The following is an 18061-nucleotide window of genomic DNA, read 5'->3' as shown; positions in this document are numbered from 1 at the left end:
TTGGCATTCCGCAGACATATTACGCTTGTGGCATACCAAAAGAATGCCACTTCGTAATTTTGCCACGACATTTTTCTAACAGCAGATCTCCAAAGTACGAAACGTTTTTTTTTTTTCATGTCTACGGTAGAGATACGTCTGGTTCCTTAGCTAAATGGTCAGCGTTTTCCTCTCACAAGGGGCCATTCCCTACTCATCACCACCGATTTCGCTCAAATTTATAGAACATGCAGGGCTTGGCTAGAAATTAAAGTACTCGAAGTGGGAACTCCAGATGGCCAACCGTATAGAAAATAAAAATAAAAATGTTGACGTGGCTCTCGCACCGTATAAGCCACTTACGTTAACGCACACGCCGAGCAGTCGTTGGCGTAGCGGTGAGAGCTCGGACTGGTAATTCGATGGTCGTGGGTTCGATTCCCCGTCTGGAGACTGGTTTTTCTATCAACTATAGGCCTATTATTCATTTTCCAATTAAGCAAGGAGGTGAATCATTCATTTTATTTATTTATATGCACAAGGCATAGAAAAGGTAAAACAATTGGGATTTCATTGTCAGACTTTTTTCTTCCTGCGCCAAGAATCTATTGTTTGTGTACAGCCGCCAGGAGCAACTTTCACTTGTCAGGTGAAAACGAATCTTACAGCGAAACGACTATTCACGTTTATGGCACTTTCCCCAAGGAGGGGAGACGGCCAATAAAGGAGAAAAAAAAGAAGAGTTTCTGTTTGAATACGTCGGGAAAGTTCACAACTCCAAATTTTCTACAATTGTGCGCTCATTAAGAAAATGACGTCATATATGCCTTTCGCATATAAATAAAAGTAAAATGAATGAATATATAAAAATTGAGAAAAGTACTCACGACACGGGGAGTCGAACCCACGACCATCGAATTACCAGTCCGAGCTCTTACCGCTACGCCAACGACTGCTCGGCGTGTGTGCTAACGTCAGTGGCTTATACGGTGCGAGAGCCGCGTCAACATTTTTATTTTTATTTTCTAATCGATTGGCCATCTGGAGTTCGCACTTTGGGTACTTTCATTTCAAGCCAAGCTCTGTATGTTCTATAAATTTGAGCGAAATCCGTGGTGACGAGTAGGGAATGCCCCCTTGTCAATTCAGAGGCCCCGGATTCTATCCCGACAGGACCGCGTGTGGTTAATTCCTCTAGTTCTGGGGATGGGTGGTTGTGTTTGTCTTAGTTTACATGCAATACTACGAGCCTAATTCATAGTTCCTTAAAGAGTTGCTTATAGTAAGAAGCAATAGTGAATACATCCCCCCGGCCGTAATCGGCATACGGTAACGACCCAACGTCAGCAAAACGAGCTCGCGGTAGAAACAGAGAATTCATTAACAGTATTTCAGTACCGCCTCCGTATTGCCGTAGTATAATATGTGAGAGAAACGAAGAAACTTCAGAAAATCCGTAGTGGTTGGCATCTCTGTTTAACAGTTCAAGCAACAATCATACCAGAATTTGTTCTTTCTTAATAATTATTTCAATGCTTTAAAAAACTCTGAGATTTATCACGGGAAAAGTTTCAAAAGCAAACATTTTAAGGGGAAAGAATAGATAAATTGATGACCTTTCTTCACCTTAATAAGTCCCGTAAGGCTGCAGGATCAAAATTCGAAGATATAAAATTCATTGTTTTTCCGTATCGAACTGAGATTACAGAGATAAGTTTCATCTTATACAACTTGTAATTTGTATTGAAAAGGTTGAACCTTACTAAAACTTATCTCTGTTCAGGATCATAACCCTACATTTATTCCAGTCCATCTGAAGTGCATGGCTTGTTGCATGAAAGTAGTTTCCAGTGGCTTATCATTTTGCGTGTCTTTCTCTAGACTAGTATGATTCAAGGTCACGCTCCTCACCCACTTGGGAGGCTGACTCCTGCTCTTGGCGCCTAAAGAAGTTTAATTAGCGTATGTGTGTTAATGACAGAGCGCACGCCAATTCTTGCAGCTTTCAGAACGTAAACTTTTTTTTAAAATGTTCAGGGCATATCTAAGGGCACTGTGGGAACGAAATCCAACCTTTTTCTCGGGAATCTTTGTTGACATTCTATGGCAACAGCCTGCAATTTACAAACCGCTGAAATCCTGGTAGCTATGGAAAATTTTTCATCGCAATAATGATAGTTTTATATATTTTTTTTCTTTTACATTTTAAGAACATTCGGCATGAAACGGGCGTTTAAGTACTCGTATGTTACATTGTGAGTCACTGTTTCATACAAGAGAACTTCTGTTATTTACGAGCAAACTCAAAATTTCCGAATATTTCTTAAATGTAGACCAACTTGCGAGGCGTATAAGGTGATCGTTGTTTTCACTTGCTTGTACCAGAATCCTGTCATCACTAACTATAGGCAAATTCACTCTATTTTCAATACCAAAGGTGGTTTGAGATCTTTCCTTTTCCCGCTTATCTTAACATGTTCCTTTCTTTATCCAATAAAGGGGCGTAAAAGGAGCTGAATTATTTTTGTGAGGATACAAATAAGAAGTGGACATAAAACAATACACCCTTAAGGAGTTTTTGTCTGGGGGTGAGGAATGATGACAACATATGCATCTATACGAAACCGTTTGAATTATGAAGTTAGAATTCCAAATGATATCCTACGCGATAAATAACAGAAGGTTTGAAACAAATTTAACTGCTCAGAGAGTTAGATAGGGGTTAAGATCCGAAAACAAATATGTCAATTTCTTCCTCCGAAACGGTTTAACGTACGAAGACAAAATACCAATTCCAAATACTAGGTGTGAAATAGAAAATATTTTTTTTAACGTTCCAGCCCTAAGTGTTAAATGAGGTTAGCTCCGTAAACGAAATTATTCATCCCTCCAAATCTGTTTGACGTAGAAAGTTGTAATGTTGCTAGAATGGCGTTCTTTCATGTCCTAGGTGTCAAATATAGTATACTTCAAAATATTTCTCCCCTAAGTCTCCGCTAAGGGGTTGAGATGGCGGTTGACCCTCCGAAACCGTTTCAGGCAATAACTTTTTTATGATAGTTGAACTTACGTACTCTAGATGTTAATAAATATTTAAAAACATCCACCCCTTAAAAAGTATATGTTCCTCCATGACTGTTCGACGCAGAAAAAAAATCTAAGGTTAGTCGATTTTACATCTCAGATTTTAAATAAGATAGGCTTTAAAACATTCAAATTCTTCCGTCTGGGGTTCAAATGAGTGTTAGATCAGAAAATAAACGTTTGACGTACGAACTGACGGAGTATTTTACAGGCTTAGCTGACAGTGGACTCTCCAAAATGTAAAACATTGAATAGTAATTTTCAGTTTAAAACCGTAGCGAAGCACGGGTATCTTGATAGTTTATATATATAATAACATGTCCTGACTGACTGACTGATTTATCATCGCCGAGCCAAACCTACTGGACATAAAGAAATGGAATTTTGAGGATACATTTAAATTACAATGTAGGTGCTCGCTAAGGGAGGATTTTTGGATATTCCGTCGCTACGGGGGTGAAAATGGCAGTGAATTTTTAAAATGAGTCTATATCTCAAAACTTTAAAAGTTTACAGATGTAAAAATTGGTATTTAGAATCTCCTATAAATATAAAGAAACACGTATTTTTTTGTTTTCGGAAAATCTCACTAGGAGGGGTAAAAAAAGGTTGAAAAAGGGGTGGAATGCCTTTAATGAGGATACTTATATCTCAGAAGCTGAAGATATTACATACCTGAAAATTGGTATTTGGAATCTCCTTTAAAAATAAAGAAACAGGTATTTATTGTTTTTTGAAAATCCAATTAATGGGGGTTAAACAGGAGTGACAAATTGTGTGAATTTTAGAAAGACTATATCTACAGTATATCTCAAAAACTTAACATGTTACAGAAGTGAAAAATGGTATTTTTTATCTTTATTAAACATTAAGAAAAAAGTCTTTTTTGTTTTCGGAAACTTGGGTGGGGGGTAAAAATAACTGAAAATTGGACTGAATTCTCTTTATTAGGATAACTGAAGAGGTTACAGACGTGATATTTGGTACTTGGAAATCCTTTAAAAATAAAGAAATACGTATTTTTGGGTTTTGGAAATCCACTTAAAGGACGGGGGCGGGGGGGAATTAATTGAAAAATGTGTTGAATTATTTGTATGAAGATACTCAAAAACGAAAGATGTTGCAGACGTGAAAATTGGTATTTGGAATCTGCTTTCAAAGTAGAGAAACAAGTATTCTTTTGATTTCGGAAAATCCAATTAAGAGAGAGAGAGTGTGTGTGTGTGTGTAAGAATTGAAAAATCAATTGAATTAATTATATGATGATACGGTACTTACATCTAATAAAAACTAAAGTTATTACAGACGTGAAAATTGGTATCGGGATCTCTTTTAAAAACAAAGAAAAACGCATTTGGGGGGGGGGGGGCGAATCATCTTGGGGAGCGGGGGTGAAAAGGAGTTGAATTCCTTTTATGAGGACACATACGTTCTCAAAAACTGAAGATGTTACAGTCGTGATAATTGGTATTTAGAAGATCCTTTACTAATAAACAAACAAGTATTTCTTTTCGGAAAATTCACTTAACGGGGGGAGTGAGAAAGGAAGTGGACCATATTCGTCATGCTGTATTCGCATGCTATTACGACTGGTCAACGCACAAGAAGAGGACACAAAAACAACGTTGCATGCTATTGGTTAAACCACTCGCTGACGTCTGCGTCGGCACAGGGAAGGTAGAGACGGAATAATTTTTTGCTAGTTGCTTTATGTCGTACCGACACAGATAGGTCTTATGGCGACGATGGGAAAGGCCTAGGAGTTGGAATGAAGCGGCCGTGGCCTTAATTAAGGTACAGACCCAGCATTTGCATGGTGTCAAAATGGGAAAACACGGAAAACCATCTTCAGGGCTGCCGACAGTGGGATTCGAACCCACTATCTCCCAAATGCAAGCTCACAGCCGCGTGCGCCTGACCGCACAGCCAGCTCGCCCGGTGACGGAATAATTAAACTGAAAGTCAGCTTTCATGACTGGTATTCAACCGGACTTGTCATACTACGGTATGTGCCATCAGTTAACACTTCCACTGTACATCGACAGACAAGGCACAAAATGAAATAACATTTCTTAGTGTTTTGACGAATCTTTAATATGATAATATCAGAAGTTCGATCCTGTGGAAGGAAACAGGTGCACAGAGTTAACTTCTGATTATAACCTAAATATAGATGAATAATTGATAACAGGTGCCAGGACAAAACACCGCGAACTTAAATTAAGGTGGTGGTGGTGATTATAGTTTTAAGAGGAAGAACAACTTTTTTTTTTTGCTAGGGGCTTTACGTCGCACCGACACAGATAGGTCTTATGGCGACGATGGGATGGGAAAGGCCTAGGAGTTGGAAGGAAGCGGCCGTGGCCTTAATTAAGGTACAGCCCCAGCATTTGCCTGGTGTGAAAATGGGAAACCACGGAAAACCATCTTCAGGGCTGCCGATAGTGGGATTCGAACCTACTATCTCCCGGATGCAAGCTCACAGCCGCGCGCCTCTACGCGCACGGCCAACACGCCCGGTGGAAGAACAACTAAGCAGCCACCCTCTAATTAAATATCACAATCATCTGCAGGTTCGGAATCTTCAGTAACCACATCTGATTTCGTTTTATGGAATATTAACACATTTCATCTCTAGGTAAGTAAAAACAACCACAAGTAAAATTAAATGTATGTAAGGTAAATATTTCTCTGATATCCAGATCAAGATCTCTTTGATACGATTGCTGGGCTGAGTAGCTTAGACGGAAGAGTGCTAGCCTTCCCGAACTCAAGCTGACGGGTTCGATCGCGGCACGTAAAAGAACTCCCGCGGGACAGAATTCGCGCATTTCAGAGACGTATAAATCGGAGAACTAGTCAGTGGGATGTAAAACAATTATCATTATTATTATTATTATTATTATTATTAGATAGAATCATCAGGATGACATTCTTCGCCACAAGACTGTATGTCACATAAATCGAATGTCACTGTGCTTGATGCACATAATACTAACATCAGGCTTCTAACAGTGAGCTTATAAAAATATAAGCAAAAAAGGTGCAAGAATAACCACTGTCAGGGAAAATTACCGTGCCCTTGAGATGAAACCTGAACCACATGACGTCATGTTTGGTGTAGTATATAGTGTACGGCTTCTGTCGGATGGAAGGTACTGTAATAACCTTAACCTGACATCGTGAAGTACCAATCTACAATAAAAATATAGTTGACATTGAGAAGTAGCTCAATTTACAAACGCCCTTCAAGCTTCTTGGTGGTGGTTTTAGTTGATCGTAATGTAGAATAATATGACAAGCTGAAGGCAAGGCCAGAAGATACCTTAAAATATACTGTAATATAAATCCGCCTTCGAAATATTCTTAACTTGGTCAGGACTAGAGATTCTCCCACGGGTACAGCATGCGCGCTCCTGGTGCCAGTCCAGGCTAATATGGTAACAACGATCTCCACCTCCATCTACACTTCCCATCCTCCGTCCATTTCCACATAGAATATCACTCGTTTCACCCAGATGATAGAAGAGAAGCGTTCTGATTTAGGTTTTTTCACAGCTTATTTTGATTTGAGAAGGCAGGGGTTCTTAACACGGTGAGGAGTAGGGCAATCTATAGGTATCATTGTTACTTTATCTCTTAATGGAGTGGTTATCCAGACGTACTTCCCCTTAAAATAACAATCACCACCACCATATTTATATCTTAACCTTGAAATTTGCGCTGTGCAACATTTCATCCCAGATTAGGTAAACAAAAGCGTAAAACCGGCCAATTTGAGTATGTTTAAGAAGAGGTAAGCCTTATCGTTTTACGCAAATATTTATCTACTGTTTCCCACAATTCAAATAAAATTATTCTCTTTCCAGATGATTACAAAACTTCAAACAAATTGATCCTCTCACAGATACAATCTACTTGCAAAATGACACTGATTTTCTGTCGCAGGAGTGTGCTACAAGGAGTCTTAAACCCAATTTCTCCGAGCATTCCGCCATTTCGTTCACACTTCGTATTTCACGAGTATAATTTACTTCACTGTCCGACTCGTTGGCTGAACGGTCAGCGTACTGGCCTTCGGTTCAGAGGGTCCCGGGTTCGATTCCCGGCCGGGTCGGGGATTTTAACCTTAATTGGTTAATTCCAATGGCACGGGGGCTGGGAGTATGTGTTGTCTTCATCATCATTTCATCCTCATCACGACGCGCAGGTCGCCTACGGGAGTCAAATAGAAAGACATGCACCTGGCGAGCCGAACCCGTCCTGGGATATCCCGGCACTAAAAGCCATATACTTCACTTGTTAATTAGCAGAAATATTTGGATTTTGGTTGTAAATCGTTGTTTGTTTCCCACATAAACAGAGTCATCTTATGTTTTATAGACCTATACAAGTTTTCTAACGTCACAGATATAAATGCCATCAGCCGTTGTTCGCTCGAAATGTTTACGTCGTGATATAGTGTACATTTGTAGTAGTTGTTCGATGCAGTCTGTGCTTGCCGTTTTCTTTTATTTGACTACTTTAGTTAATTACAATACTTGTGTGAGTGAGAGAAACCAACCATGGATAGTGGTTTATATGGGGATGGAGGTCTTTTCCCCGTGTTACCAAGAGATTCACCGAGTGACGTCTACGAAGGCAATACTATCTTCAAGCGTAGGATGGGAATTAATTCTGCTTCCAAAATCGACTGCAATGAGTGCTAATACTGCAAGCAAACGTGCCCTAGAAAACCCCGTGGGAGGTGCAGATGAAAGGAAAGCCGTCAACCTCAACGACATAGCAGATAGTTTCATTATCTTTTAAGTGAGTTTCCTGACATAATTTATGACGTGTGTATGTCTCAGTCGTGCTTCGAAGACTGTTCTGCTATTTTGAATGCGCCAGCTTTCATGTCTCAGTATCGAGGTGCATGTACGGCTCGTTGGCTGAACGGTCAGCGTACTGGCCTTCGGTTTAGAGGGTCCCGGGTTCGATTCCCGGCCGGGTCGGGGATTTTAACCTTAATTGGTTAATTCCTACTGCACGGGGGCTGGGTGTATGTGTTGTTTTCATCATCATTTCATCCTCATCACGACGCGCAGGTCGCCTATGGGAGTCAAATAGAAAGACCTGCACTTTGGCGAGCCGAACCCGTCCTGGGATATCCCGGCACTGAAAGCCATACGACATTTCATCGAGGTGCATACAGTAGAGTACAACTGCCGGCTGCGTGCACACCGAGCGCGCTTCGCATAGTGTGTCGCGTGTAGCGTGATATGCTATGCATAGCGCAAGGCGTGCTTGCTGTTCACACCGAAAACTCTACGCCGTGCTCTCAGCTTAGTTTAGCGCGAGGCGTTTTAGGGTGGTCATAAACTAATGCCGCTGTCCAAGTACACTAGAAACAGTTGAAAATTAGAAAGAAGAATCGAAAGTGGGTTCATGAAATTAATGAAGAACGAATTACTTTCGGAGAATTCCATCGTTTGTACGGAGATGCAAGATTTTATCGCGATAAATTTTATGATTACTTAAGAGTGACAAAACATACTTTTGACCTTCTAAACCCTGCAACTGAAATGTGGCGACAAGTAGCAGAGAAGTATTGAGAAAAATTCAGTTTTCCAAATTGTCTAGGAGCACCGGGCAGCAAACACGTGGAAATTAAATTTCCGGCTAAATTACGCTCTTTATATAATAATTATAAATAGTATTTTGCAATATTGTTACAATTAGCATACACAATTTTTCATCGTAACAAAGGTGGAGTAAATGTGTGACAAATATAATTCATAAACAGAAATATTTACTTCCAAGCCCACTACTAGCATGCAGAGTGATATTCTTCACGTTACCACCCTCCATTGGCAAAATTATAAGCCGATATGACAGTTTGAGAGATTCTATGCACTTTGTCACAAAGTGTCCGGCTACATGGCTAAATGGTTACCGTACTGGCATTTGGTCACAGGAGTCCCGGGTTCGATTCCCGGCAGAGTCGGGAATTGTATCATAATTAGTAAATTCCATTGGCACGGGGGCTGGGTTGTATTTGTGTATTCATAATCATTTCATCCTCATCACGACGCAGGTCACCTACTGGCATCAATTCAAAAGACCTCCACCTGGCAAGCCGAACTTCTCCTCGGACACTTCCGACACTAAAATCCATACGCAATTTCATCCTGTCACAATGTTAAGCCCAGTGAAGTGTGACGGTAGAAGTAATATTACTGTATGTGTTTACTGTAGGAATGCGATAAAACTGTTGTAGATACTTAAGTCCACTTATTTTGCAAAACAGTTACATTTTTATAGTTTTTGTGTGTTGGGTTCCATATTTCTTCTCTTTGAAACACTGCATGAATAATTTCTTTTTCCATAGCTTCAGAACCAGCTAGGTAACGCTAAGCAATTAACCAACACTGCGCGTTGTCTGGCGCTTCGCTTAGCTGTAAGGTAGGCGTTCAGCGCAGCAAAGCGCGGACGGTGTGAACACCTGGCTTAGGAACAAAGCACTGGTTATGCTTAGCGTGACGCTTAGCGTTGAGCAACACGCGACACACTATGCGAAGCGCGCTCGGTGTGCACGCGGCCTAATATGTTGACCGTCTCGCTAGAGCAGCAACGCACTCGGGCCAACGCCTAGATCCACCAGTGCCCATTAGAGACGATTTGCCACGGATAAGCAACGTTCCAAAACACACATCGAGGAAGACATTACAAAAATGCCGCGTGGAAAACAATGCGCTGTTGACCATCATACCCTCCACACTCACCCTGGCTTCCAAGTGGAATGCCTGTCGCCGCTACATCACTTCAATTATTCGTATGAGATTCAATCATGGAAGTTTTGCGAGCCACCTCTGCCAGGTAGGAATCCTGGACTAGCCTTATTGTTTCCTGTGACCGCCAAGCAATCGCTGATCTCAATGATATCGTCTTATCGTGTCAACTTTATCATGTGCATCGATAAATATTAATAACCGCCTTACTTAAACTCAAATGTCAACATTCACTTAACGTACAGCGCGCGTATACTCTATGTACCTAGAAACATTACAACTGTGGAAATCCAAGTTCACTGTTATGGATAACTTAATAATGTACGTATATATTGCAAGTGCAAATTTTCTTTTTAGTTTTTCTTTGTTCAAAATGCATTTGGCTGTTTTTTAACTAAAGCCAGTAAAATAAAAGAAGAAATGTCCTCAGAGTGTTGTACATTTTCTGTGTTTTATAAGTTGTCGAATACGCCTCTCCATTCTGGCCCATGCTTCTTCAATCTCAGCTACCTTAACTGTGTAAGATCTTCCTTCTGCGCAAGCGTCAGAGCCAGGGCCAATATCTGCAGCAATTTGAGTTGTAATCAAGTGCTGAAAAAAATAGATCTCAGGAATCGTTCAGCTCGGAAGAAAGTAGCCATCATATTACTGTAGTTGATTTAGATCACGTGAAATAGTCTCCGCCCCTTCCCCATGCCCCTTCCTGTAGTTCCAGAATGAAGACGCTCTTCCATTCCCCCTACTTCCGCCTTTCTCTTTCCAAAGGGTCTGTGTTTATACTACTCCAGCAATATAATATAGTAAGTACATTGTAACTCGATAGGAACTTACTGTAGATGCCATCTTGCCATATCCTTCCTTCTGTCTTGACATTTCTTACATAATGTAGCTTTTTCCTTTCAGTTCACCTTCAAATCTTCCATTCCCTGTCTCTTCTGTTTTATTTGCGTTTTTCCGCGACTTTATGTCATTGTTTATGAAAATATGTAAAATATATGGTTTTAGTTGCAGAAGGCTTGTACAGTGTATTTTGTTTATAACTTTTCCTATGTAAATGTCTGTGTACTTCCCATTCTGTATTAACTGTTGTAAATGTACATAAGAAATGTATTACTAATTAATGCTATTCGTTTTGAACGACTCACTAACTACCATTACGGTTTTCGGAGACACCGAGGTGCTGGAATTTAGTCCCGCAGGAGTTCTTTTACGTGCCAGTAAATCTACCGACACGAGGCTGACATATTTGAGCACCTTCAAATACCACCGGACTGAATCAAGATCGAGCCTGCCAAGTTGGGGTCAGAAGGCCATCGGCTCAACCGTCTGAGCCACTCAGCCCGGCATCGATGAAAGATATGTCCCTAAGCTCTAATAATATATGAGGCCGCATGAATCGTATTATAGTGATATAGAAACGTCTCTGGATTTACCTCTAGATTTACCGTGCCCTAGGAACCTTCAAGAATTCTAATATGAGGAAGGACCTCAAGGAGGCCAAGCGCTACCCGCTGGCATCTCATGCACCGTGAGTACCCATGAGGATCTGGACAAAAGAAATGGGCGGGTCACGCTCAGGTCCGTTGATATGAACGAACCCAAATGTGTCCTTGAGCAGCTCTGTCAAGTTGATTGCTTGATGGTTGATTGTCTGAGACGACGTCACGAATTCTATCCTAGTCCTTACCTAACATTTTATGCTGACATATAGATCACAAGAAGGGGACAAAGCAACATGCAGTATAATCCACGTGTTACAACATCGTTGCTATGATCCAAACACTGGTATATTTTTCACCCTATTAGGATGAGTGAGGGTGGCCGGATAGGTGCTTAATATCGGCAGTGTTAAAAAGACATTCGATGTCGCAATATCTGAAAACTGCAGCTGCTCGTGTCTTACCTGCGAGAATGGGGCGCACGCTTTAGCTGGAAGTCCAGAATGGATCAAATTTACCTTCCTTCGTGCTCCTCCCATTCCTTTAGCTGATACCTTCATACTTCGAGGGGGTCGTAATCTTCTTTTTCCTCTCATGACTAGAGAGAGGGAGGAGCATAAGTCGGTTATTTAGCCCCTTCAAACAGCCACCACCAGATCAGCACAGAAAACTTATACTGGAAGACACACCTGATTATTCGTTTCCATTATATACTGGTCGGTATACCCTTCAGCGTTCAGTCTGCAAGCCTGTGAGTATTAACTAAGCACCCTTCACTTGTTTGCAACTAACTCTATGCTCTTAGTTCTGCACCTTTCTTCTTTAAATTGCTCAAAAATGCGTCTATCTTCACCTTGGTCTTCCGACTCTCTTACCCTCTGTGGTCGAGTCCATTATTCTCCTAATGTTATACATCCTCGAAAGACGAGAATATTCGTAAACTGTAGATATCCGTTGGCCGACGATATGATACTTTAAAGCCTACCATCTACACATACTATTTCAAATAAGAGGATTTTAAAAGAAAGTCATCTTCTGCGACGGCCAGTTTTTGTACGGTTGAGTGTACCTTTCCATACACGTTAAACCCTTTCTCCCGCAATACATTGGTGATGGATGATCTAGCTGTATGATGACGCAATTTCGCAGAGCTGTGGCAGCGCCAACAGACGTTGTCGTTCTGGAATCTGCCTGGCTATAGTACGGACGACTGCCACATTCCCAGTCATTTTAAAGCCTTCTCTCCATTCACTGCATGACAATCCCTGGTGTTCTCGGTTCTATGTAAAGCTGCAAATATTTACCTTTGACTCGTTCTTACTCCAGTTGTCGAAAGATTTTATCTTCTTGCGCGTGTCTATTTGGTCTCTTCGGTTATGAACCACCGCATTTTTTGTCACATTCAGGCAAGATTGATATTTCACCGGAAAGTCTCCTCGAAGAATTCAAGATTGGATGGCAAGATATCAGATACACCTGATATGAATTAATATGCTATAAATGCACCTTCCATCAACATAAGAACATATCCAGACACTTGAGCTTTGCGTTCACACAAAGCATACTATTACATATATCAGACGGGAACTCCTTATATCAGTGCCATATGTAAACTTCGGCCGAGCCCAATAAACTAGGGAAAAGGGCCAGGAGAAGAAAATATCGTACGATATTGTTCAACAAGTCAAATTGTTTTTCTGAATGTATTTGTTATTTGATGGACTTCATGTACTCTTACGGACTATCACTAGTCTGCTCCATTTTGCCAGCATATGACACCAAGCCTTTTTTTGTTGTAGACATGCCCGGAAGACTGGCTGTGTCGACCAGCAAGTTCACATCTGCAGCGTGTATCCACTTTCCGAGGAATACGAGAGGTAGCCGTAGTAGACACGTGCGAATGTCGTCAGAAGCCGGCAGTGTGTTCACGCGAGCCCTATCACATGGTGGTGTTCCCTGACACGCCTTACGAGACGCGTCTCGACGTGGGAGCCTGCGTGGGACACTGCCATGACGGTATGTGACAACATGGAAACAAACCTTGCTTACACCATATCTCTAGTCGCTGCGGACACAATAGTAAGTTGGTGGTCAAGTTAGACGAATGTCTGACACTATTACTTTTGTATCACTGTCATTCCAGGTCTTCCAACTCCTTTGTAGTACGTTATGCTTCCAAAAGGTCCTCCACCTTCACCTTATCTTCAGGATATCTCTTCTTTTGCTACCATTATTACGCTTTTTACATTGTTGTTGTTGCTGTTGATGTTGTTGGAGCTGCTTAACTCTTGCATGCATGATTCATTTCAATATTGATATATACTGTATTGTATTTTTTACTTTTATAACATATTTTCCAATCTCTTAAAACAAATTTAAAATGAAATGTTGAAGTGGAAGAAGTAGGGTGCTATTGATTAGGAATTTGTTTAACAAGAAATAAAAAGAGTTAACATGATCTAAGTAAAAATGTTGGAATTTCTGTCAGAGTGATTTACCTAATTAATTTGGTGAATCTTCCGGAAGGTGGTGAACCTACAGCAAGTGGTCTTACCACAAATTCATCATCCAATTTTTTGGCAGAGGTAATTCTTTCAGCGAAATTTTTGGGACGATATAGTAATGCAACCAAATCATGACAGCCAAATGTATATTGGTAGTGATGGTGGATGGTGGTGAATACTATTTTAATGGGAAGTACAAATGGACAACCATCCTCTATCAACACTAATCAGAAGGAAAGAAGGAAGAGGCCAGATAATTTGAAGAATCAGTAAACAGGCAAAAGAAGGGAAGGACAACGAAGGTCCACGATATAATGAAAGACTCCGTAGGCCTCACAAACTTAATACCGTCGGGATCGAAAGGAAACGAGAGTTGACATGAGGTCACATGTGGAATGTGAAAGCGAGGTGCCTGGCACAAGCAATGCCAAACGCAGCTAAGGGCCCGTGGTTCCCAAGCTGAGATCCCCTGAGCTCCCTTTTAGTCGCCTCTTACGACAGGCAGGAGATATCATGGATACCATTCCTTTCCCATCCACAACTATATAAACTGTATATTGGTGAGAAGGGAATCACTTGTGTCAAGTAATGCAAATGTCAGGACAGTTCCTTTTCTAAGGCACAGCCGCTGCCCTTCTCCACACCTTAAAACACCACACCACATCTCATGGCCTGAGAGAGGGCGTCACCCTTACTCCATCACGGTACTGAATGAAAACTTTTAGTAGTAGAAATGTAAGACTGGATTTGCAGCTTGAGTAAGTATCAGTACAAAATTACACCTGTTTAAACGTCTATGTCACTGTGAAGTTAGTGTAGAATTATCCATGTTTCAGTTGCTGAACTCATGAAATTAAGATTATTTGCAGCTAAAATTTTAGCTGTTTGCTTCTGCTTGTTTATGTGAGCAACTATTTCACAAATCAAGTCAATACACGTTTGAGTGACGAACCTCTATTGGCGCAGTTAAAAAAAGTTTTAACTGAAATAAACCCAGATTTTAGGGAAATAATTGCAAATAATGTAAAATAAATGTAATTAAAAGTAAAATATTGAAATTTATAATTTTTATCATCATCATCATCATCTGTTTACCCTCCAGGGTCGGCTTTTCCCTCGGACACAGCGAGGGATCCCACCTCTACCGCCTCAAGGGCAGTGTCCTGGAGCTTCAGACTCTTGGTCGGGGATACAACTGGGGAGAATGACCAGTACCTCGCCCAGGCGGCCTCACCTGCTATGCTGAACAGGGGCCTTGTGGAGGGATGGGAAGATTGGAAGGGATAGGCAAGGAAGAGGGAAGGAAGCGGCCGTGGCCTTATGTTAGGTACCATCCCGGCATTCGCCTGGAGGAGAAGTGGGAAACCACGGAAAACCACTTTCAGGATGGCTGAGGTGGGAATCGAACCCACCTCTACTCAGTTGACCTCCCGAGGCTGAGTGGACCCCGTTCTAGCCCTCATGCCACTTTTCAAATTTCGTGGCAGAGCCGGGAATCGAACCCGGGCCTCCGGGGGTGGCAGCTAATCACACTAACCACTACACCACAGAGGCGGACTATTATTTTTATTCTAGTATAAAATACAGTATTTGTCTAAGAATCAGCAACTTTGTCCCTCCAACCGTGATGTGAGTATACTTACATCATGCCTCCATCTAGCGGTTCGTTCCGAACTACGTAGTGTTTGCTGGCTTTGTGGAATGCCTATCCAGAGGTTCGAGGTTTGTCCATACTTGAAGACAGGCATGTGTTTGTCAATGGCCACAGAAAATAAATTGTAAAGAGGAAGGGGAAGGTTATCCGCCTCACCACTCCTCAATTCCAGTGGTCTCTGTCAAATTGACAGTGCCCATAATTCCGTCATTACTCTGTTATCATTCACCCTGCGAAAAATAGAATAAGAAAAATCGGAAACTACTCTTTGTGGTGCTTTTAAGGTGTAAACATCTTTCAGGAGCGCTAACATTTGCGTAGTCCTTTTATAAATAATTTTTAGATCTGCTAAATTATCATTTCACACTTCACTTTTCAAATTATGTATAAAAGTTCTAATTCCTCTTTCCTTGAACTTAAAAAGGAAAATTATACAGTTGATTTAACATGGTGCCGTAACAAAAAAATAACGCAACCGAAATTGTTTTCACCTTTTATTTGCCTGATCAAAATTAATAAAACTATGTTTAGGATAAAATTTCTAAGTTTATGACAAAATGACAATTTTATGATAAAGCTATAGCTTATATGGATCTTAGGTTAGAGTATTTTGGGTAAATCGTCCATTGAGAAAGAGTTATTACTAGAGATTTTTAATTGCAGGTGGTTGCAAACCAGTCCAGAGTCGTTCAGTGAGTGTCGCAGGACCGAACGGTGCGCAGTGCTACAATGTGATCGAAAAGTGTGGCTGCATGGGATCTTGCTACCGAGCACGCCAAGTTGAGCTTGTCTATGACTACAAGGTTGAAGACGAGAATGATGATAACAGTGAAGATGACAATGATTCTGCAGATGGAGACGAAAGTCATCATTCCCTCAGTCCAACTCCTAAGGTGGGTATTAGTTTCTTCGTACAACAGAGTTCTCTGCAACTGCAACGTCTCTCTATCAGTTCGGGCTACCTTTAAAAGTAATAATGAGTAGTCTAGCCAGGGCTATCTGCTATTGGTGGAGACAACCGTACAACCAGGGACTCAACGACACGTGTTGGGTGCCAATAAACAATCCGACTCTCAAAATACGAGTAATTCAACGGGTTCGGGCGGGGAGCTCCTTTAGTTGGGTACTGGTCCTCCAGTGGAGGAAATACCATTGAAATCCAGCTGGCAGCGTCTGTTCTCCAGTTTAGGGGCGGCCTCATTGAAACCTGGCAGCTAAGTATACTGTAAAATGCCTCTGGGTGTGGCGAGCATATGAAGCGTCTAAATGGATCAGGACAAAGAGCTAGGAAGTACATTAGAAGCGTCGCGCTCTCCCTTGTCTCCGAGGAGGTCCGACAAGTGGATGGGAGTTAATGATCCACAGCCGTACCCGGGAGCTTTCTGGATAAAGGTGACAGAAGCAGATTATTTTTAAAATGTCTAAATCGAAACTCTTCATAATTTTTTCGAACTCCGACCCTGCGGTCTAGGAGCAATGGTAGCGAGACAGCCTTTTACCTGGAGGTCCTGGGTTCGATTCCTTGCAAGGTCTGTTTCTTTTCCACGCAGGATCTGAGGGCTGGTTTGAGGCCCACTCAGTCTGTCGGGGAACAATTTAAGGAACTATCTGATTATGAAATTGCGGTCCCGGTCCAAGAAGCCAAGAATAAAGGCCGAAATCATTCGTTACGCTGATCACGTGTCACCCCGTAACCTGCAGGCCTTCGGCCTTGGCAGGCCATCGACGGCCGGGGCTGTAGAACCATGCGGGTTGTTTCATTTGATCTTTGTTGTTGTTTCGAATTTGGACTGGACAATGGAGTTCTTTCAAAACCCTTCACAACGGAGAATTCTTTCTTTCTTAATCTGTTTACCGTCCAAAGTTGATCCACAACTATCGCGTCAAGGGCAGTGTCCTGAAACGTGACACATTGGATCGGATATACAACTGGGGAGGAGGACCAGTGTCTCGCCCAGGCGGCCTCACCTGCTATACAGAACAGGAGCCGTGTGAGGGGGGGATTGGAAGGGGTACCCAAGGAAGAGGGAAGGAAGCGGCCGTGGCCTTAAGTTAGATACCATCCCGGCATTTACCTGGAGGAAAAGTGGGAAACCACACAAAACCACTTCGAGGATGACTGGGGTGGGAATCGAACCCGCCCTTCTCAATTGACCTTCCGAGGCTGTGTGGATCCCGTTCCAGTCCTCGCGGCAAGTTTCAGATTTCGTCGAACCCGGGTCTCCGAGGGTGGCAGCTAATCAGTCTAATCACTACACCACAGAGGCGGACACGGAAAATTGTAATAAACAGTAGTAATAATATTTGGCCTCAGCTATCATGTGCAGGAATTTTCAGTTGACGTACTTCAGGCAAATATCGACGTTTCGTTTAAACCGGATCTCTGTTGGGCGATTTATGGCTCAGTAGGCAATAACCAATCTTGAAGGGCTATGGTTTTTCCAGTTGTGATGTACGGATGTGAGACCTGGACCATAAGAAAAGCTGAACACTGTAGAATAGACTCCTTTGAATTGTGGTGTTGGAGGAAAAACCTTAGAGCCCATGGACTGCGAAGAAAACAAATAGGTCAGTTTTACAGTAAATAAAACAAGAGTGTTCACTGGATGGCCTAATATTGAAACAAAAGCT

At 41.7% G+C, this 18061-nt stretch overlaps 1 protein-coding gene across 2 annotated transcripts in view; it reads left to right on the top strand.

Annotated features, from left to right (window-relative positions):
• LOC136881035 (uncharacterized) overlaps positions 1 to 18061 on the top strand; it is a 156177-nt gene that overhangs the window by 130615 nt on the left and 7501 nt on the right. For both annotated transcript variants that reach the window (XM_067153634.2, XM_068229227.1), the window contains exons 4-5: positions 13072 to 13288; positions 16094 to 16323. In XM_067153634.2, the coding sequence (XP_067009735.2) occupies positions 13072 to 13288; positions 16094 to 16323 (447 nt within the window). The remainder of the gene's footprint in view (positions 1 to 13071; positions 13289 to 16093; positions 16324 to 18061) is intronic.

Source organism: Anabrus simplex, chromosome 9, assembly GCF_040414725.1.
Source record: "Anabrus simplex isolate iqAnaSimp1 chromosome 9, ASM4041472v1, whole genome shotgun sequence".
Taxonomy (NCBI): Eukaryota; Metazoa; Arthropoda; class Insecta; order Orthoptera; family Tettigoniidae; genus Anabrus; species Anabrus simplex.
This window is presented reverse-complemented; position numbering and strand designations above follow the sequence as displayed.